Source organism: Pteronotus mesoamericanus, unplaced genomic scaffold, assembly GCF_021234165.1.
Source record: "Pteronotus mesoamericanus isolate MK-2021 breed Mesoamerican mustached bat unplaced genomic scaffold, CSHL_Meso_final contig_101, whole genome shotgun sequence".
NCBI lineage: Eukaryota > Metazoa > Chordata > Mammalia > Chiroptera > Mormoopidae > Pteronotus > Pteronotus mesoamericanus.
The window spans coordinates 14,061,172-14,076,469 of record NW_026555001.1 but is presented as its reverse complement, the minus strand read 5'-3'; the positions used below and the strand labels follow the sequence as shown (position 1 = coordinate 14,076,469).

General features: G+C 40.2%; 1 protein-coding gene and 1 pseudogene across 1 annotated transcript in view; both read left to right on the top strand.

Annotated features, from left to right (window-relative positions):
* Positions 1 to 3,497: 3,497 nt before the first annotated feature.
* Positions 3,498 to 4,546, top strand: LOC129064871 (40S ribosomal protein SA-like; annotated as a pseudogene).
* A 322-nt stretch (positions 4,547 to 4,868) lies between these two features.
* The window catches only part of WDR43 (WD repeat domain 43), a 33,199-nt gene continuing 22,769 nt past the window's right edge, over positions 4,869 to 15,298 (top strand). Inside the window, exons 1-4 of the mRNA XM_054568356.1 lie at positions 4,869 to 5,113; positions 10,914 to 11,051; positions 13,225 to 13,346; positions 14,934 to 15,054. Coding sequence (XP_054424331.1) covers positions 4,889 to 5,113; positions 10,914 to 11,051; positions 13,225 to 13,346; positions 14,934 to 15,054 — 606 coding nt within the window. The 5' untranslated portion in view covers positions 4,869 to 4,888. The remainder of the gene's footprint in view (positions 5,114 to 10,913; positions 11,052 to 13,224; positions 13,347 to 14,933; positions 15,055 to 15,298) is intronic.

Sequence of the window (15,298 nt, the reverse complement as noted above, 5' to 3'; positions counted from 1 at the left end):
AGCAGGGACGCCGCCGCCTGGGGGCTCCGGGGCGCCTTCGGGAGGAGAGCTTCGTGAGTGCGCCTGCGTTCAGGCGGGACGGAGAGGCTGAGCGGACGGAGCAGCGGAGTCCTTGGATGAGTAACGTGCCAGCAACGTGTCTCAGACCCTCCGGGGGCCTGTGTTCTTCTTTGGAATGTGGACAGACCAAATAATGACCGTTGAAAAGCCTCCACCAGCACCGCATGAGGACAGGGCGATTTAAGAGAGACAAAGCCTATGAAACCTCTGTGTAAACTGAAGTCCTATGCCAGGTTTAGTTCTCCAGTAATTTCTAGCAATCAGGAACACGAACGTCTCTTGGTCACCCCTAAGACGTATAGAACTGGCCCAGAGTTCTGTTTGACAGATGGCGGTTGGACCGGGCACCCGCGTGACCCACGCTCTTTCCTAGTCCTATCTCCGTTCTGAACACCTGCACGCTTGACCCGGGTTCAGAGGTTAAAGTGGCAGTGATCACTTTGTGCTTATTTAACATAATTATTTTTAATAATTAAAATATAATATTTAGTTAACCAAGTATTTTACCCTCCCCCAAACTAGAAGCATCTCAAAAGGCCATCGCTAAAATGGATGGCAGAGCATGTTAAAAGCTTAATTTCATCCCTCCCCAAATTCATGTGCCGAAATCTAACCGTCCGTACCTCAGCATGTGACAGTATTTGGCGATAGGGTTTTTACAGAGATACTTAAGTTGAAATGAAATACTTAGAATGGACATTAATCCAGTATGACGGTTATCCGTATAAGAAGACATTGGGACACAGGCAGAAGACCACCATCTACAAGCCAAGGAGAGAAGTCTCGGAAGAGCCAAACCTGTCCACATCTGAGTGTTGGACTTTTAACTTCCAGAACTGTGAGAAATTTTTGTTATTTAAACCCCCACCCTTCCAAAAGCATTAATTGTATTTTATGATTCTTTTTAATTGAATCTCTTTAAAAGGTTTTGACACCTTCCCCCCAAAATTAAAAAGAAAAAATTTATTTACACCTAACCCCCCCCCCAAAAAAAAACAGAACCAGGAAAAGATTATCTTTGGAGTCCAAAGGCTCATTTAACACTAAATATCACTAACCTATTTACTTCATATTAATTCAGTTGGCAAAAATTCACGGAGGGTCTGACAAAACCAGGCATGTTAGGTATTTATTTCACTTAAGTTTACAATAACCCTATGTTAAAAATAAGTTTTCCCATTTTATGTATAAGAAAACTGACCCAGGGGGGATTCAGTGATACGGGCAACATCCCATAACTGACAGGTAACGGGACAGGGTTCCCATCTAGATCAGTCTGGTTCAGCAGTCCATGCTCTTGGTACTTTAATGTCCCTTCTTAGAGACCTGTCAACAGTACAATTGAATACAGAGTTAAAGTCAAAATGTGTTCAAAGGGCTGTGAATTCAGTTTAAATTTGATAAAATAGGTCTTGTTATTACTTTTGAAGGCTTACTATTTTTCTAATCTGTGCTTTCTAAAATATAAGCAACCATAAATTCCATCATCAGATTTCTGTATTTTAATACTAAAAATCAATAAAGAAACTGCTCCCCCCTCCACTCTAAATGCATGTCTCACTTTTGGTTTTGATTTTTTTAAAGAAAAGTTCTTATGACCAATCTTTTTATTATCATCAAATATGGGTCTCAGTTGCTACCTTCTGAATCCTAAGTCTTACAATCATTTCTATCATTCCTACTTTGTTATCTCTTAAATACTATTAAATGATATTTGACTCTTATTTCAGAGGAGTGGGAATTGGAAAGAAGAAGGTATATTGAAAAAATATGGGAAATAAAGTTACATGTCTTTGAGTTCTGAGATAAACTGTGAACACTAAATGGTATTCCTTTCCTTCTGTTGTTTGAATAACAGACACAAAGTTATAAGTATTTTGTCTTACACACATTAACATGTTTTTAAAAATTTTAATATTTTTAATATTTTAAAATTTTAATAATTTGAGCCAAACTGAGGATGTATGCTGGGGAGCAAGATTTCAAATGCTCCAGAGAATAACAGTTTGGCAGCTTTTTAAATTCATTTGAAAGTAAGGTTGGGAAGTAAGGAAGTTTGCATGGAGGTGGAAGAGAGCAAGGCAGGGATTGAATTAGAGGGTAGTTACCAAGATTATGTGCTCTCTTGAGTGTGGTTATGGCTTATTTCAAAGGTGTGTTAATCACATTAACACATTTTGAAAAATATTAATTATTTAGTTATGATCTTTTAGAGTACTTAAACTCTCAAAAAAGATCACTCTGTGTGCCTTCCTATTTCTGGCTATACTTTTCCTTCTGTCTTCCCTATGAAACTGTCAACCTGCACTCTGAAACTATTCTCTGAAAATCTGAGGCATCATCATCACATCTGTTTACATTATGATATAAGACCAGAAAGACACTGTCATGTTGTGGCATTTAGTCAGCAATTACTTTAAAAACCAAATAGCTGTCAAAGGATACTATGGTTGATGGCTGACATTTCTAAACCTCCAGTCAAACTAGATCACTAGCTCTGGTTCTACAAATCTTCTCCCATAGCTCTTTGCACATGCTTTTTCCTTCTATTATGTATAACTTCCTTGTCCTTCAGATATCAACCTCACATTGCCACTGGAGTGGTGGCTAACAACAAAAGACTGTGAGAAGTGCCTCTCCTCTGTGCTCTTGGTGTATCCTCTCTTTAGACCTGTCATAGCATATGTCATACTGTGTGGAAGTCACTATTTACCATTTCCCAGGTTAGAGGATAAGATTGTTGAGAGGGCTGTGTCTTGTTCATCATGGCGCTTCATAGCTGTAAAAGCTTCAGTCTCCCCATAGCCATGATGGTAGTATTTTTTTGTCTTTCCTGATAAGCAATAAGCTCTGTGTGGGCTAAACAGTACTTGACATTTCTCGAATCAGAATGCATAGATTTGGTGAAATATTATGGAAACAAACTTTTTCTATTTGATGTAATAATATGTAGTAATGTGATGAAATAAGAGGGAATGGGTGCTACTGTCATTATTTTTACAATGTTATGATTAAATAAATTGTTATGTGTATACATGATTATAGACGAAGTGGGTAGGTAAAAATAGAAATAATTGTTATAATCATGCAATTATCAGTGAATATTTCTTTAAATTTTCAATCATATTATTTTTTAAGATTTTATTTATTTTTAGAGAAAGGGGAAAGGAGTGAGAAAGAGAGAGAGACATCAATCAGTTGCCTCTCATACACCCCAGCTGGGGTCCTGGCCCACAACCTAGACATGTGCCCTGACTGGGAATTGAACCAGTAACCTTTTGGTTTGCAGGCCAGCACTCAGTTGCTCAGTCCACTGAGCCACAGCAGCTTGGGCTCAAGCATCTTGTTAAAAAAGAAATAGCTTTCTGTGCTACTCTGAGAGGGGTCCATACTGTGTTGCTCTCGGTTCCCACATAACTGAAAGGGAAACTTTCACAATGTCCAGAGACCTTGATGGCCTGCAAATAAAGAAGGATGCCCTCAAATTCCTTGAGGAACCCACTCAGGTGATACCAACCTTGACTTCCAAATGGAACAGGACATCTACAAAAGGAAAAGTGATGGCCTCTACATCATATATCTGAAGAGAACCTGGGAGAAGTTTTTGCTGGCAGCTCGTGCCCTTGTTGCCATTGAAAACCCTGCTGATGTCAATTTCATATTGTCCAGGAACACTGGCCAGCAAACTGCTGAAGTTTGCTGCTGCCGCTGGAGCCACTCCTAGTGCTGGACACTTCACCCCTAGAACCTTCACTAACAGATGCCAGCAGCCTTCTGGGAGCTGAGACTTCTGGTGGTTACTGATCCCAGGTCTGACCAGCAGCTTCTCACAGAGACGTCCTATGTTAACCTGCCTACCATTCATCTGTATATCACAGACTCTTCTCTACGCTATGTGTTCATTGCCAGCCCTTGCAACAAGGGGGCTCACTCAGTGGGTCTGATGTCGTGGAAGTACTGCACACGGCACCTCTCCCTTGAATACCCATGGGAGGTCATGGCCAATCTTTACTACTTTTTTTAAGAGAAGATTTTATTTATTTATTTTTAGAGCGGTAGGCGGAGAAAAAGAAGGGGAGAGAAACACCTAGCGGTTGCCTCTTGTATACATCCCGACTGGGGACCGAACCCACGATCCAGGCATGTGCCTTGACCAGGAACCCAACAGGCGACCTTTAGCTTTGTGGGACAATGCCCAACCAACTGAGCCACACTGGTCAGGGCCAATCTCTACTTCTCCAGAGAACCTGAAGAGATTGAAAAGGAAGAGGAGGAATTTCAGGGTGAAGGGAATGCTCCAGCTTCTGAGTTCTCTGCAGCTCAGCCTGCGGTCACAGACTGGTCTGAAGGCGTGCAGGTGCCCTCTGTGCTTATTCAGCGGTTTCCTACTGAAGGCTGGAGTGCTCTGCCTGCCATAGAAGGCTAGTCTGCAGTCCCTACTGCTCAGGCCACTGAATGGATAGGAACGACCACTGAGTGGTCTTAAGCTGTTCATCCACAAACTCTTAAACAGACTGGAAATAAGGCTGACAGAAAAAAAACAGTTTCAAAAATAAATCCAAACCTCTTTCTAAAGAAAAAGAACGGGCCTCCTGCAATGCACAGTCTAGTTACTTCACTGGTCCTCTCTCCCGATCGCAAGTTAGCATTGGGCCCAGCAGGCCACTGTCCACAGGTTGGGCCGGCCCAACGTTCTCTTGCGTCGCGTAGAGCCACTCCCTGGGCTCTCTGGGGTCCCTCCACCCCAACTTCCTCCCTGCAGGCCCCGCCCCGGTGCGGTGCGCCTGCGCACGTGCGAACACGTGGCTGCCGCGGAGCCAGAGCAGCAATGGCGGCGGGTGGCGGCGGAGTTGCCGACCCCCTGTCTCCCTCGGGGCTCCCCTGCGCGTTCTCCCCGCCGAGTCAGGCCTACTTTGCTTTGGCGTCTGCCGACGGTCACCTGCGAGTGTGGGAGACAGCCAACAACCGTTTGCACCAAGAGTACGTGCCTTCCGCGCACCTCAGCGGTACCTGCACCTGCCTGGCCTGGGCGCCAGCGCGGTTACAGGCCAAGGTAAAGGGAGCGAGGCGGCGGGAGGTGGGTGCCCACGGGGGCTCGGGCTCTGCGCCCCCGGGCCCGACGGCGCGTGGCTCTGCATCCCGCGTGGCCCTCGGAGGCCCGCGGCGAGGAGGCACAGAGTGCGGCGGCGCGTAGTGGGCCCGCGCCGCCAGTTCCGTGCGCAGCCTGCCCAGAGGCAGTGACTGAGGGCTCGGCCGGATACGACAGGCAGTGGACCGGAGCCTTGCTCGCGGGTTCCGTGCCGTCTTCGCCCCTCTTGCCTCTGTCCACGGGCCGCCATGTTCGCCGAGGCCCCGGCGGCCCCCCCACCCCCGGGGGCTGCCGGGCCTCGCTCAGCCGAATGTAGTCTTCTGAGCCCTGGCTTTTGACAGAGCTTCACCGCGGGACTACACTGCAGACCCACTCACTTATCCTCTCTCATCGGATTTGTCTTGGGTGGTTGGAATCAACAAGTCTCTTTTCTTGCTCCCTTTCACTGCCACCCTTGGGTACCGGCTCACCACGTGTTGTCTTTCACGTCCGAGACGTGGGGCTTTCCCTCTTGATTCTCCCAGGCCCATTTCCAGTCTAAGCCGTTTGAACATTCTCGCTTTTTTATTTTTGACATCGGCTCGACTTTATAAACCCCTTCCCCCCAAGTCTGCAGTTTGCGTCAGGATGTGGAGGTACAGTGGAGTAGTTTAACTTAAATATGAGTCCAGGTGAGGTTTGTCTTAGATGGGACACTGCCGGACTTGGGAAGGCTTTTCACTGTTGGGGATCCATTGCAGGTAAGATGCCATTCCCTGGTGACTCACTCGACTACATCTGTTCTAACACATAACGCACGTGGGAACAGCAGTTAAGTATGTTGCCTAGGGTTGAATCCAGGCTTGGTTCCTAGTAGTAATTTTGCCTCGTTTCCCAATTGTAAAATGGGGATAATAGTGCCCACATTATAAAGTGAAGGTTAACATGTTTAATAATGTATAAAGTATTTAGAGTAGTTCTTGATGTGTAAGTGCTTCAAGCTTTTGTTATTATTAGTTTCTCATATTTGTATGGTTGGTTAGTCCTGCAAGGTAAGGACTAACTTTCTGTTTTGTTTGGGAGGAAGAAACAAGGCTCTGGAAAATTAAACAACTTGCAAAAAGCCAAAAACTGAAGCTGGACTAGATCTCAGGTATTTAGAGCTCAGTTCTCCATTATCTGCAACAAATAGTTTATATTAGACTGGCAAAAATTTGTTGCCCGCTCTGGTTTTCTGTCAACTTAAAATTGCATTGTATGCTTCAGGAATAAAATATCTCTCTAATCTTAAATGTCCTGTTAAAAGTCAGAGTTTTGGATTAAATATAGCACTCTGATACAATAGAAAAATATCTGGATTTGTTTTAATAACCAGGACTCAACTCGAACTTGGTTTTGTCACATTGAACAAGTCATTTTAATTTTGGAGGCCTCATTGAAAAATGAGTTGGGTTACTTTAAAAGATTTTTGTAGGTTTTCAATCCATTTGCCTGTATTCTCTCATTTTAGCCACACAACTCTGTGAAATGCCCTGATATTATTAGATTTTTAAAAACAATAGGAACTAAGAAAGTTTAAGTGACTTCACCAAAGCCTCAATAACCAGTGAAGTAATTGTGCCTGCTGGGGTCAAGACACTAGGACTGGTATAGCGTGGCCTGGCATATAGTGAGTGCTCAGTAAGAGAGAGTTGTTAATGGATAAATCAACAAGTGTTCCATATCGGCTCATTTGTCATTTATTCCTCAGTGCAAATCAGTTTGTAAAAGTATCCACCTGTTTTAGTAGTTGGCAGTTCACCACCCAAAGGACAAAGTTTGATGACGTTATCAGGGAGAAAAAAATGAGTTGGTGCTGTTTTGCTTGGGTAACAGGAGTTAAAGCAATTCATAAATGTTTAGAAAAATTAGACTGCTGCTGCTTGTTCTCAGTCACAGGAGGGTTATAATACTTTCCATTTATGCCACAATAGTTTGTAGAGGGTTTTCGTACATGTTGTGTAGCTGAGCATTTCCACTTGGTTGATGGAGCCTGGGTGAAGAGGACCTCTAATGATGAAAAGTACGGGGAAACAGATTGATGGACTGTGAATGGATGCCATTGTTTTAAGTTCCTTGGGTTTAGGTGTATAAACTGAGGCTATGATATTCTATGATATTTCAAAGCCACATAGTAAATGGCTGAGCCACCTAGCAACTGACTGTTATTTCATTCCCCCCTTAAATCTCTCAAACTTTTCTTTTTCCTTCCCTAACAAGGGAAGAGTCCTGAAGAAACAGATGTTGTCTACTATTGGCTACCACAGTAAATGTATTTGTGCTGTTTTGCTATCACTGCAAAGCACACCCACACAGCTTAGTGTCTGCTGAATGAAGCTCAAGGCATTTTAGACATTGGGCAGGGCAAGCATAGTAACATTAAGGATGCTTCTGGGAAAAATCTGAGCTGAGTGTCCCCATTCCTATCCGTTAGAGAGGTAGCACAATCCCACTGTGTTCTTGTATAATGCTCTGTATTAAGGTCTGTTCAGTATTTAAACTTCGAAAGAAGGTAAAGTTTGTAGATTCAATCCCATAGGCAGAAATAGACATTCCGGTGTATTAGAATTTGTTTTTGACTTAAATATATGTAGTTATATATAAAATACACACATTCTGTTCATTGCTATCCATGACAGTTGCCAGAGGAAATGACTTAAGACCAAGAAATGGCATAGGGGACTAATTGCACAATGAAGTTTGAAATATTAGCATTATTTTCAGTGTCCAGAGGTCGATATTTTTCAAAAATAGGTTTTGATTTATTAGTGGGTTTTGAAACAGATTTAGTGGGTTGTGATGGCATAAGACATCATCAGTATATTTTGCCTGATAAAGGGCTTTTTAGTGAAACTTCTTTCTGTTATATATACATATGTTCTTAGGAGTATACACCATCGCTCTGTATAAACACTATTTTTACTTCCGGATCTCAGTCTAAAAAGTCATTGATTAATTGATCAAATTCAGACTTTACATTACCTGGCTCTGCTTTTTTTTTCCTCTCTTCATTGCAGCTGCACTGTGCCTTGCTTTTTATAAATTATGCACATGTGCCAGTCAGCCTTCTATTGCCTTTGGTATCAAATGCTGATAAGCTTTCATCAGACTGGTATTGGTACTTAATGCTTAGCTCAGTCACACTTGCATATGGAGAAAGACTAGTCACTCCTGGTACCTTCAGGAACTCAGATTTTCCAATCACAAGTACGTACATGAACTAAATTTTTAACCTTCCTTTCCCATTACTTTATATAATTACATGTACAGTTTCTGTGCATATCCCATTGTGCTAGGCACATTAGAGGAAACAAAATAGTATATCTAAAACATCAGCAAAGATATAAAGACAATTCAGATATACTATGTCTGTAGTTCATAGCAAAGTATGACTTCTGCCTTAAGAGAGAAGTTTTAGTGGAGAAATGATTTTTGAGAGGGGCCTTGAGGCATGGATAGATTTTTTTTTAACCAAATGAAAATTGAGGTGAGTAGGAAAAGGCCCCTCCAAGTACAATGAAAGGCAAAGGCAAAATGGGAAAGTTTACTTGTGATTAGGTTGTGTAATGTAAAGACGGAATTAAAAATAAGGGTGGACAAGATGGGTTGGAGGTGAATTCTGGATGCTTTTGAATGCCAGAGAATTCTGTTGATTGACTTTTTTCTGGGGAGTCATTGAAGTTTTTGATCACAGGAAGAACAGGTTCAGATAGAGAATGCCCACAAAGGCCTGTCATAATCTGTAGTCATCCATACCACTTAACTCTTGGTTTCAGAAATATTTAGTAATGGGGTTAATACTTAAAATACTAGAGTTCACTGAAATGCACATTAGTTATTTAAACTGATTACCTGGTTGATGTGTTACTTGTTTGGACATGTTCATCCTGCTGAATGGGAAGTTATTTTTAAGAACATCCAACTCTGAGAATATATACATGAGTCAGTAGTTCTTTGAGATTAATTAATTGGATTATTATTTAGGTTTAAGTCAGTAATCCTCAAAATTGGGCATAGATTCTGTGGATACTCCTCCTAATTGTTCACTCTGCTTGCTTCTCCCCAAAATATAGAGATTTTTCTGGTAGGGGAACCAGGGCTTTGAAAGTGTTATTTTTTAACTTCTAAAATTTCTTTGCTTTGAAATGCAAATTCAAATCTGCAGAAAAACATACTGTACATATTTGGACCAGCCTTTGTTTCACTCGTTAGAAACCTCAGTATAGATGATTGTAATTTGATTTGGGGAAAACCAAAACCAGAAGAAATAATTTCTAGAATCATTCAGAGTTTCCTATTGAGGTAGCAATAGCTTAGTGTACTTTTTCCCATTGTCCTGGCCTAAAGTAGGTTTTTGTGTCCATAATCTTAATGCAGAAACCACGTTTATTTTCAGGGATCACTTAGAGGTGGCTTTAGAACTTCATTTAACTGGAGCTGGGATCTGGGACAAGGCCTGTGCTAAAGTTTCAATGCTTCAAGTAAATTAAATGTTACTCTTGAGTTTATCAGATTGTTTTATACTTTGGTTTTTAATTGTAACTTCTCTTTCGGGTTTATGAATGTAAGATACATTTTTCAGGACTTGCAGAATGTGCATTTTTTCCTGTATGTAGAATGTTACCCTATTTTTAGTTAAATCTTTTTTATTGTTGTCAAGTATGTCCAGCAAATCAAAATTTTCAAATGAACCATCTCCATAAGATAACTTCAAGAAAAAAAATGAAGAATGCTTTATAAATCTACTCCTTGATATTCTTTATGCACCAGTAACATAGTTTTCATTGGTGGGTTTGCGGTTGAGCAGATTTTTGTGGATCCTGGATTGCTTTTTTGAGCTGTAAAGATCTTGTATTATTGAGAAAATGTTCCTTTTCCTGTAGTATTGGTCTGTTTTACACTAAAAGAATAGATTTCTTGGAGCTGCTTTATGCTAAAATATGGGCTGGCAAGCTTTAATTTAAAAGAATTTATAAACATGGAAGAGAAATTCTGAAATAATTTTTCAGAATTATAAACTGATGTAGTACTCTGAAGTTAGGGTCATTGTCTTTTTGGTGAACAGACAAGAGCTTTTATTATTTTTGAAATAAATCAAAATCCTGTGATGTTTCACACTAGATTTAAACTTGTGCCTCTTTAGTCATTGGAATCACCAAGACAGCATGGAACTTTGAGACTAGCACTTAATCAGATGCTGGAGCAACTTCTCTAGTGTGTGTTCTGTGCTGCTTCACTAGTTACAGCTATTTTTTGACTCAGATTGAAGTAAATGCACTTTAAAAATATAACAACATTTGTGTTCCTTTTCCTAAAAACAAAGATAGAATGAAAGAAAAGATGAGGGAGAAAGGGGGAAGTATTGGGTATGGATCTATCATCTCTTTGCTTGGGAGTTGGAGCATTGGACCTGTTAAGAGAATAGCAGGAGCATCACAGCTTGTTCTATTTGATGTCTTCCTTCCATAGAGGTAGGAGATAGGGGGACAAGAATTAGGAGCTCTTCTGTATTGCAGTGGGGGTTTTTTTGTTTGTTTTTTGGGTTGTGTGTGTGTTGTTTTTTGGTTTTTTGTTTTTTTTGGTAAGTAGCAAGAAAGAGGGAATCCTACTTCCTTTTTTTTTTTTAAAGTAAGTATCCCTTAGTAGCAATCACATTTAATTTGTGGGCTATTGGGCATTTGCTTTTATGCATTAGTGATGTTTCAGTGTTTGAAATACAAAATAAACTTTTTTCTTTTATTTTTAGGAAAGTCCCCAGAGGAAAAAAAGGAAATCAGAACCTATAGAAACGAGTAACCAGATTGACTTGTTGGCTCTTGGTACAGCAGTTGGTAGTATTTTATTATACAGTACAGTAAAAGGAGAATTACACAGTAAATTAATAGTAAGTATGTGTGTTATTTTCTCTAAAAGAGATATGGCAGGGAAACTGGTATATTAGAGATTCATTAAATAAAAACAACTGCTTAGGATATGCTCTAGGATCTACATTTTGGGGGCATTTTGCTGCCCCTTCTACATTGAAAATTCTGAACAGTAATAATTGATAATAGCTATGATAGGAAACATAGTTCTTATTATTGATCAGAAGATGAAAAATGGTTGACTAGATTGAAAAGAAAGGGTGAAAAGAATTCTAAGTATCACGCATAACTGCAGGAGGGAGCCCACCATCTCTAGGGCTAGAGAACAAAGTAGGCTGTTGGAATTACTGCTGGTAATTAAGAATGGAAGTAAGAGGAGCTGGTGTTGCTCTCTGTGATGCTGTCTCTTGAGCAGGAGTTGGCCCGGTGGGCCTGGGGTTCAGAACTGAGGAGGGGACTCTAGCTGATTGCTGGTGTCTCTAAAGGGAGGTAAGGAAACTGGTTCTCCAGGTGACGTAAAAATTGCATTCAGTTGCTGCTAAAAAGGGTGCCAGTGCTGGAGTGAAGGAGCAGTGGGGTGGTGCAGACTGGGAGGCAGGAAGGAAGAAGTCCCTTGCTGCTCCTCCAGCACCCGTTATTGGTGCAGCCTACTGGCCATCCCGCTGCCAAAGCAGCAGTGTGGTTTGCAGGCTTCCAGCATTGCAGAGCACAGAGGAGAGGGCTTGGCTCTGCCAGACAATAACTTAACTGACACAATTTATTTCAGACAATATCTTTTGCAGTGTATTTTGGTATTCACTGAACTCCAGTCTGTGTATAGGAATGCTTTCTGCAGATTGGACTCAAACAATGTTTTAAGTAACATCTACCTATAGCTATTTTGGAACTACACAATGTTGAAAACAGAAAAAAATTTATACCTAAATCTGTCACTGGAAGATCCTCTGATTAATAGATTATATATTTCTTTGCTTAATGCATGTATTTAAAAAGTACTTTTTGATTCTGTCCATCTATTTTGTATCCTGATATTTTCCATTACATTACAACATAAAGAATTGTCATATTTGTCAAGAACTAGTTATAAACATTTTAAGTGACTGGCTAAAATACCATTAAATTGGATAGTCCCTTGGTGATTTAACTAATACCATTTAGGTGGTTTCTGGTTTTTATATGGTTATTATACATTGTTTTGTTACATGTTTCCTGCAATTAATGAGTCAAAGGTTTTTGAACATTAAGGTGTTTTATATATAGTAGTATAAAAATACTTTCTGAAAGTGTTTTCTTAATTTGTACTTAATGGTACCTGTATTTCAGTAGTGTTAATGCCACCATTGAATATTCCCATTAAAACAGCAATAACACTAACAAAAAAATAGCTAATTTGATAGGTGGAATTTTATCATCTTGATTTTTAATCTTGTACCTCTGAGTGAGCAAGCATCTTGCTATGCTAAGAATGTTTGAAGTATTGTTAATATGGTATGATCTCTTAACACAGGGAAACATTTAGTGTTTACCCGAAGAAACATTTCTTTTATTAAGAGATATTTTTGGCACTTTTAAAAAAAGATTTTTGCCCTGGCTAGTGTGGTTAAGTGGACTGAGTGACAGCCTGCAGACCAAAGGGTCGCCAGTTCAGTTTCTGGTTGGGGGACAAGCCTGGGTTGTGGGCCAGGTCCCCAGCTGGGGTGAGTGAGGCAACCACACATCAGTGTTTCTCTCTTTCTCTTTCTCCCTTCCTTTCCCTCTTAAGAATAAAATCTTAAAAGATTTTCAGGTAGTTTGACTAGACATGATTTTTATCTTAAATGCTGACTTTAAACTCTTTAGGATTTGACTTTTACTAGTTCACTCAAGTGTCACAAACTTTGCCACTGTACATGAAGTATTTATCATGCTTTGTGCAGGCCTTCCTGACAAAAGCAAGTAGCATTTAGGAATAGTGCCCTCTAGCTTAGTATGAAGAAGTATGTTTTTCTAGCAGAGAAGGGAAAGTTAACATTTGATGAAGTTATAGCTAATTTATCTCACTTTCTGATGTTAGAAATGGATAGATGTCAGGTTTTTTTGTTTTTGTTTTTTAGTTAGGTTAAAGCCTAACATTATAGTTAACTGTTTAGTGATAATTCCAGGGTACATCTCATATCGGGTGAGTTTTTTTAATCTTTTTTAAAAAATTTATAGAGCGGTGGACATGACAACAAAGTCAATTGCATACAGTGGCATCAAGACAATGGCTGTTTGTATAGTTGTTCAGACGATAAACATATTGTGGAATGGAATACACAGACATGCAAAGTAAAGTGGTGAGTAATGTTGATGGTTCTATGGTATTGGAGGGGTGACTTGATTACTGTTTGGAAATGGATTAGAGTGTGACAAGACTGTTCTTGCTATAAGTAAAATTTGATATTGGACATAGTGGGAAATGTTGACACTAATAAGGCCATGTGGACTGATTTCAAGGAGCTTTTAAATCATGTAAGATTTTAACACATAAAAGTTAAATAATGGTACAAGAGACAATTGCACAAACGATGTCATAAGGTAGCATGTGATTACTGGACACGGGAGTAGGGCAGTGTTGGAAGGCCTGGTGGAAAAGAAGGGATTTCTGTTGGGCCCTGTAGGATAGATAAGATTTGCATAGAAGAGGGTGGGGAGAGGAAGGTGGGGAAATGGCGAAGGCTAGGAGACAGGAAAGGGAAAGATTTACTTAGAACTGAGTTATGCAGAGGAGAGAAGTACTAGGAGGTTAGGTTGGTAGAGGATATGGGGCAAGTGTCTTAAGAGTGATGGCCTTAAGTGCCATAGATAAAACAACAGACAAGTATCTGGTAAGTAGGAGAGAGCCAGTGAAGGGCAGTGTCTTAGAAATAAAGTAACCAAAATAATGCTCTGGGGAAAAGTAATGTCAGCGATATCTAGAATACATGGGAAAGAGCTAGTTCAAAGGACCTCCTGCCCATTTGCCTAGTTTTGTATATGCCTATCATGTCATTCTCCTGTAGTAGGGTAATTCTCAGTTATTTTTAGACACATTAGTTTTATTATTTCTTGGAGGCTTTCCTCCAGTTACATTTCTTTCTTGGAGGACTTCTGCCTCCTTCCAGGGTTTGCTGAACAAGCAGTTGTCCTGGGATTTCCTTTCTCCATCATCTTGAAAATTCTTTTGTCAGATAATCTCCTCTATTTCCTAAATTCCATTTTTCATTGTTGGTTTGCTCCTTGTTTTGATGAAGCACCAAATTGGTAGCTTTCTGAGAAAGGGTGCATGGAGAGATAAATTTACTGAGATTTTACGTGTCCACTAGAGTCTTTATTCTAGCCTCACAGTTGATTCATAATTTGAGTTTTCTAATTTTAGGTTGGAAGTAATTTTCCCTCAGGATTTTGATACATTGATTCATTGGTTTTATAGCTGTCAGCGTTGTCCTTAGTACTCTCAAATACCCTGAGATTTTTTTTTCTTTAATCATTGAATTATATTGTCATTCAAGAGGCCGTTTTTCCTGCAAATTCTTGTTCTTCATTTTTCTTGTCCTGTGTTCATCCTCTCTGCTTCTTAAAAATCTTTCTCTAATACTCACTGTTGTTTAGATCGGGGGTCCCCAACCGCTGGGCCACAGACTGTTAGCGGTTTGTGGAAAAATCGTCTCCCACGAAACCGGTCCCTTGTGCCAAAAAGGTTGGGAACCACTGGTTTAGATGTTACATCTCCTCTTGAGAACCTCTCTGTCAGGATGGCTTTACCTTAGTGAGGGGTTAGACCTGACACTAACTTTTAAGAAATGCAGTTGGTCATAGAACCTTAGGTAGTTCTGTTATGTTTTTTTTGTTCTGAATAACGTTTTCTCCGTATTCAGATATTTTTGTTTCTCTTCTCAATATAGCAAATGGAAAGGTGACAATAGCAGCGTCAGTTCCCTGTGTATCAGCCCAGATGGAAAGATGTTGCTTTCAGCTGGTCGAACAATCAAACTATGGGTTTTGGAGACCAAAGAAGTCTACAGAGTGAGTGGATCAACTTAGTTGTAAGCATAATAGTCATCTGGAGAAAGCATGGAGAAATATAGGCATCTGAACCATAGAATATTGTTTTAAGAATAGAGATTCTTTATTTTCTAGCATACTGAAGAGTAGAATTAATAGATAAAAGTTAGCCTCCAAATCTGGTGTGTTGACATTAAGTATGACATTAAATATGTTATACACGTCTACTTCACATGCATTGGAGAAATGAATAGAACAAGTAAGT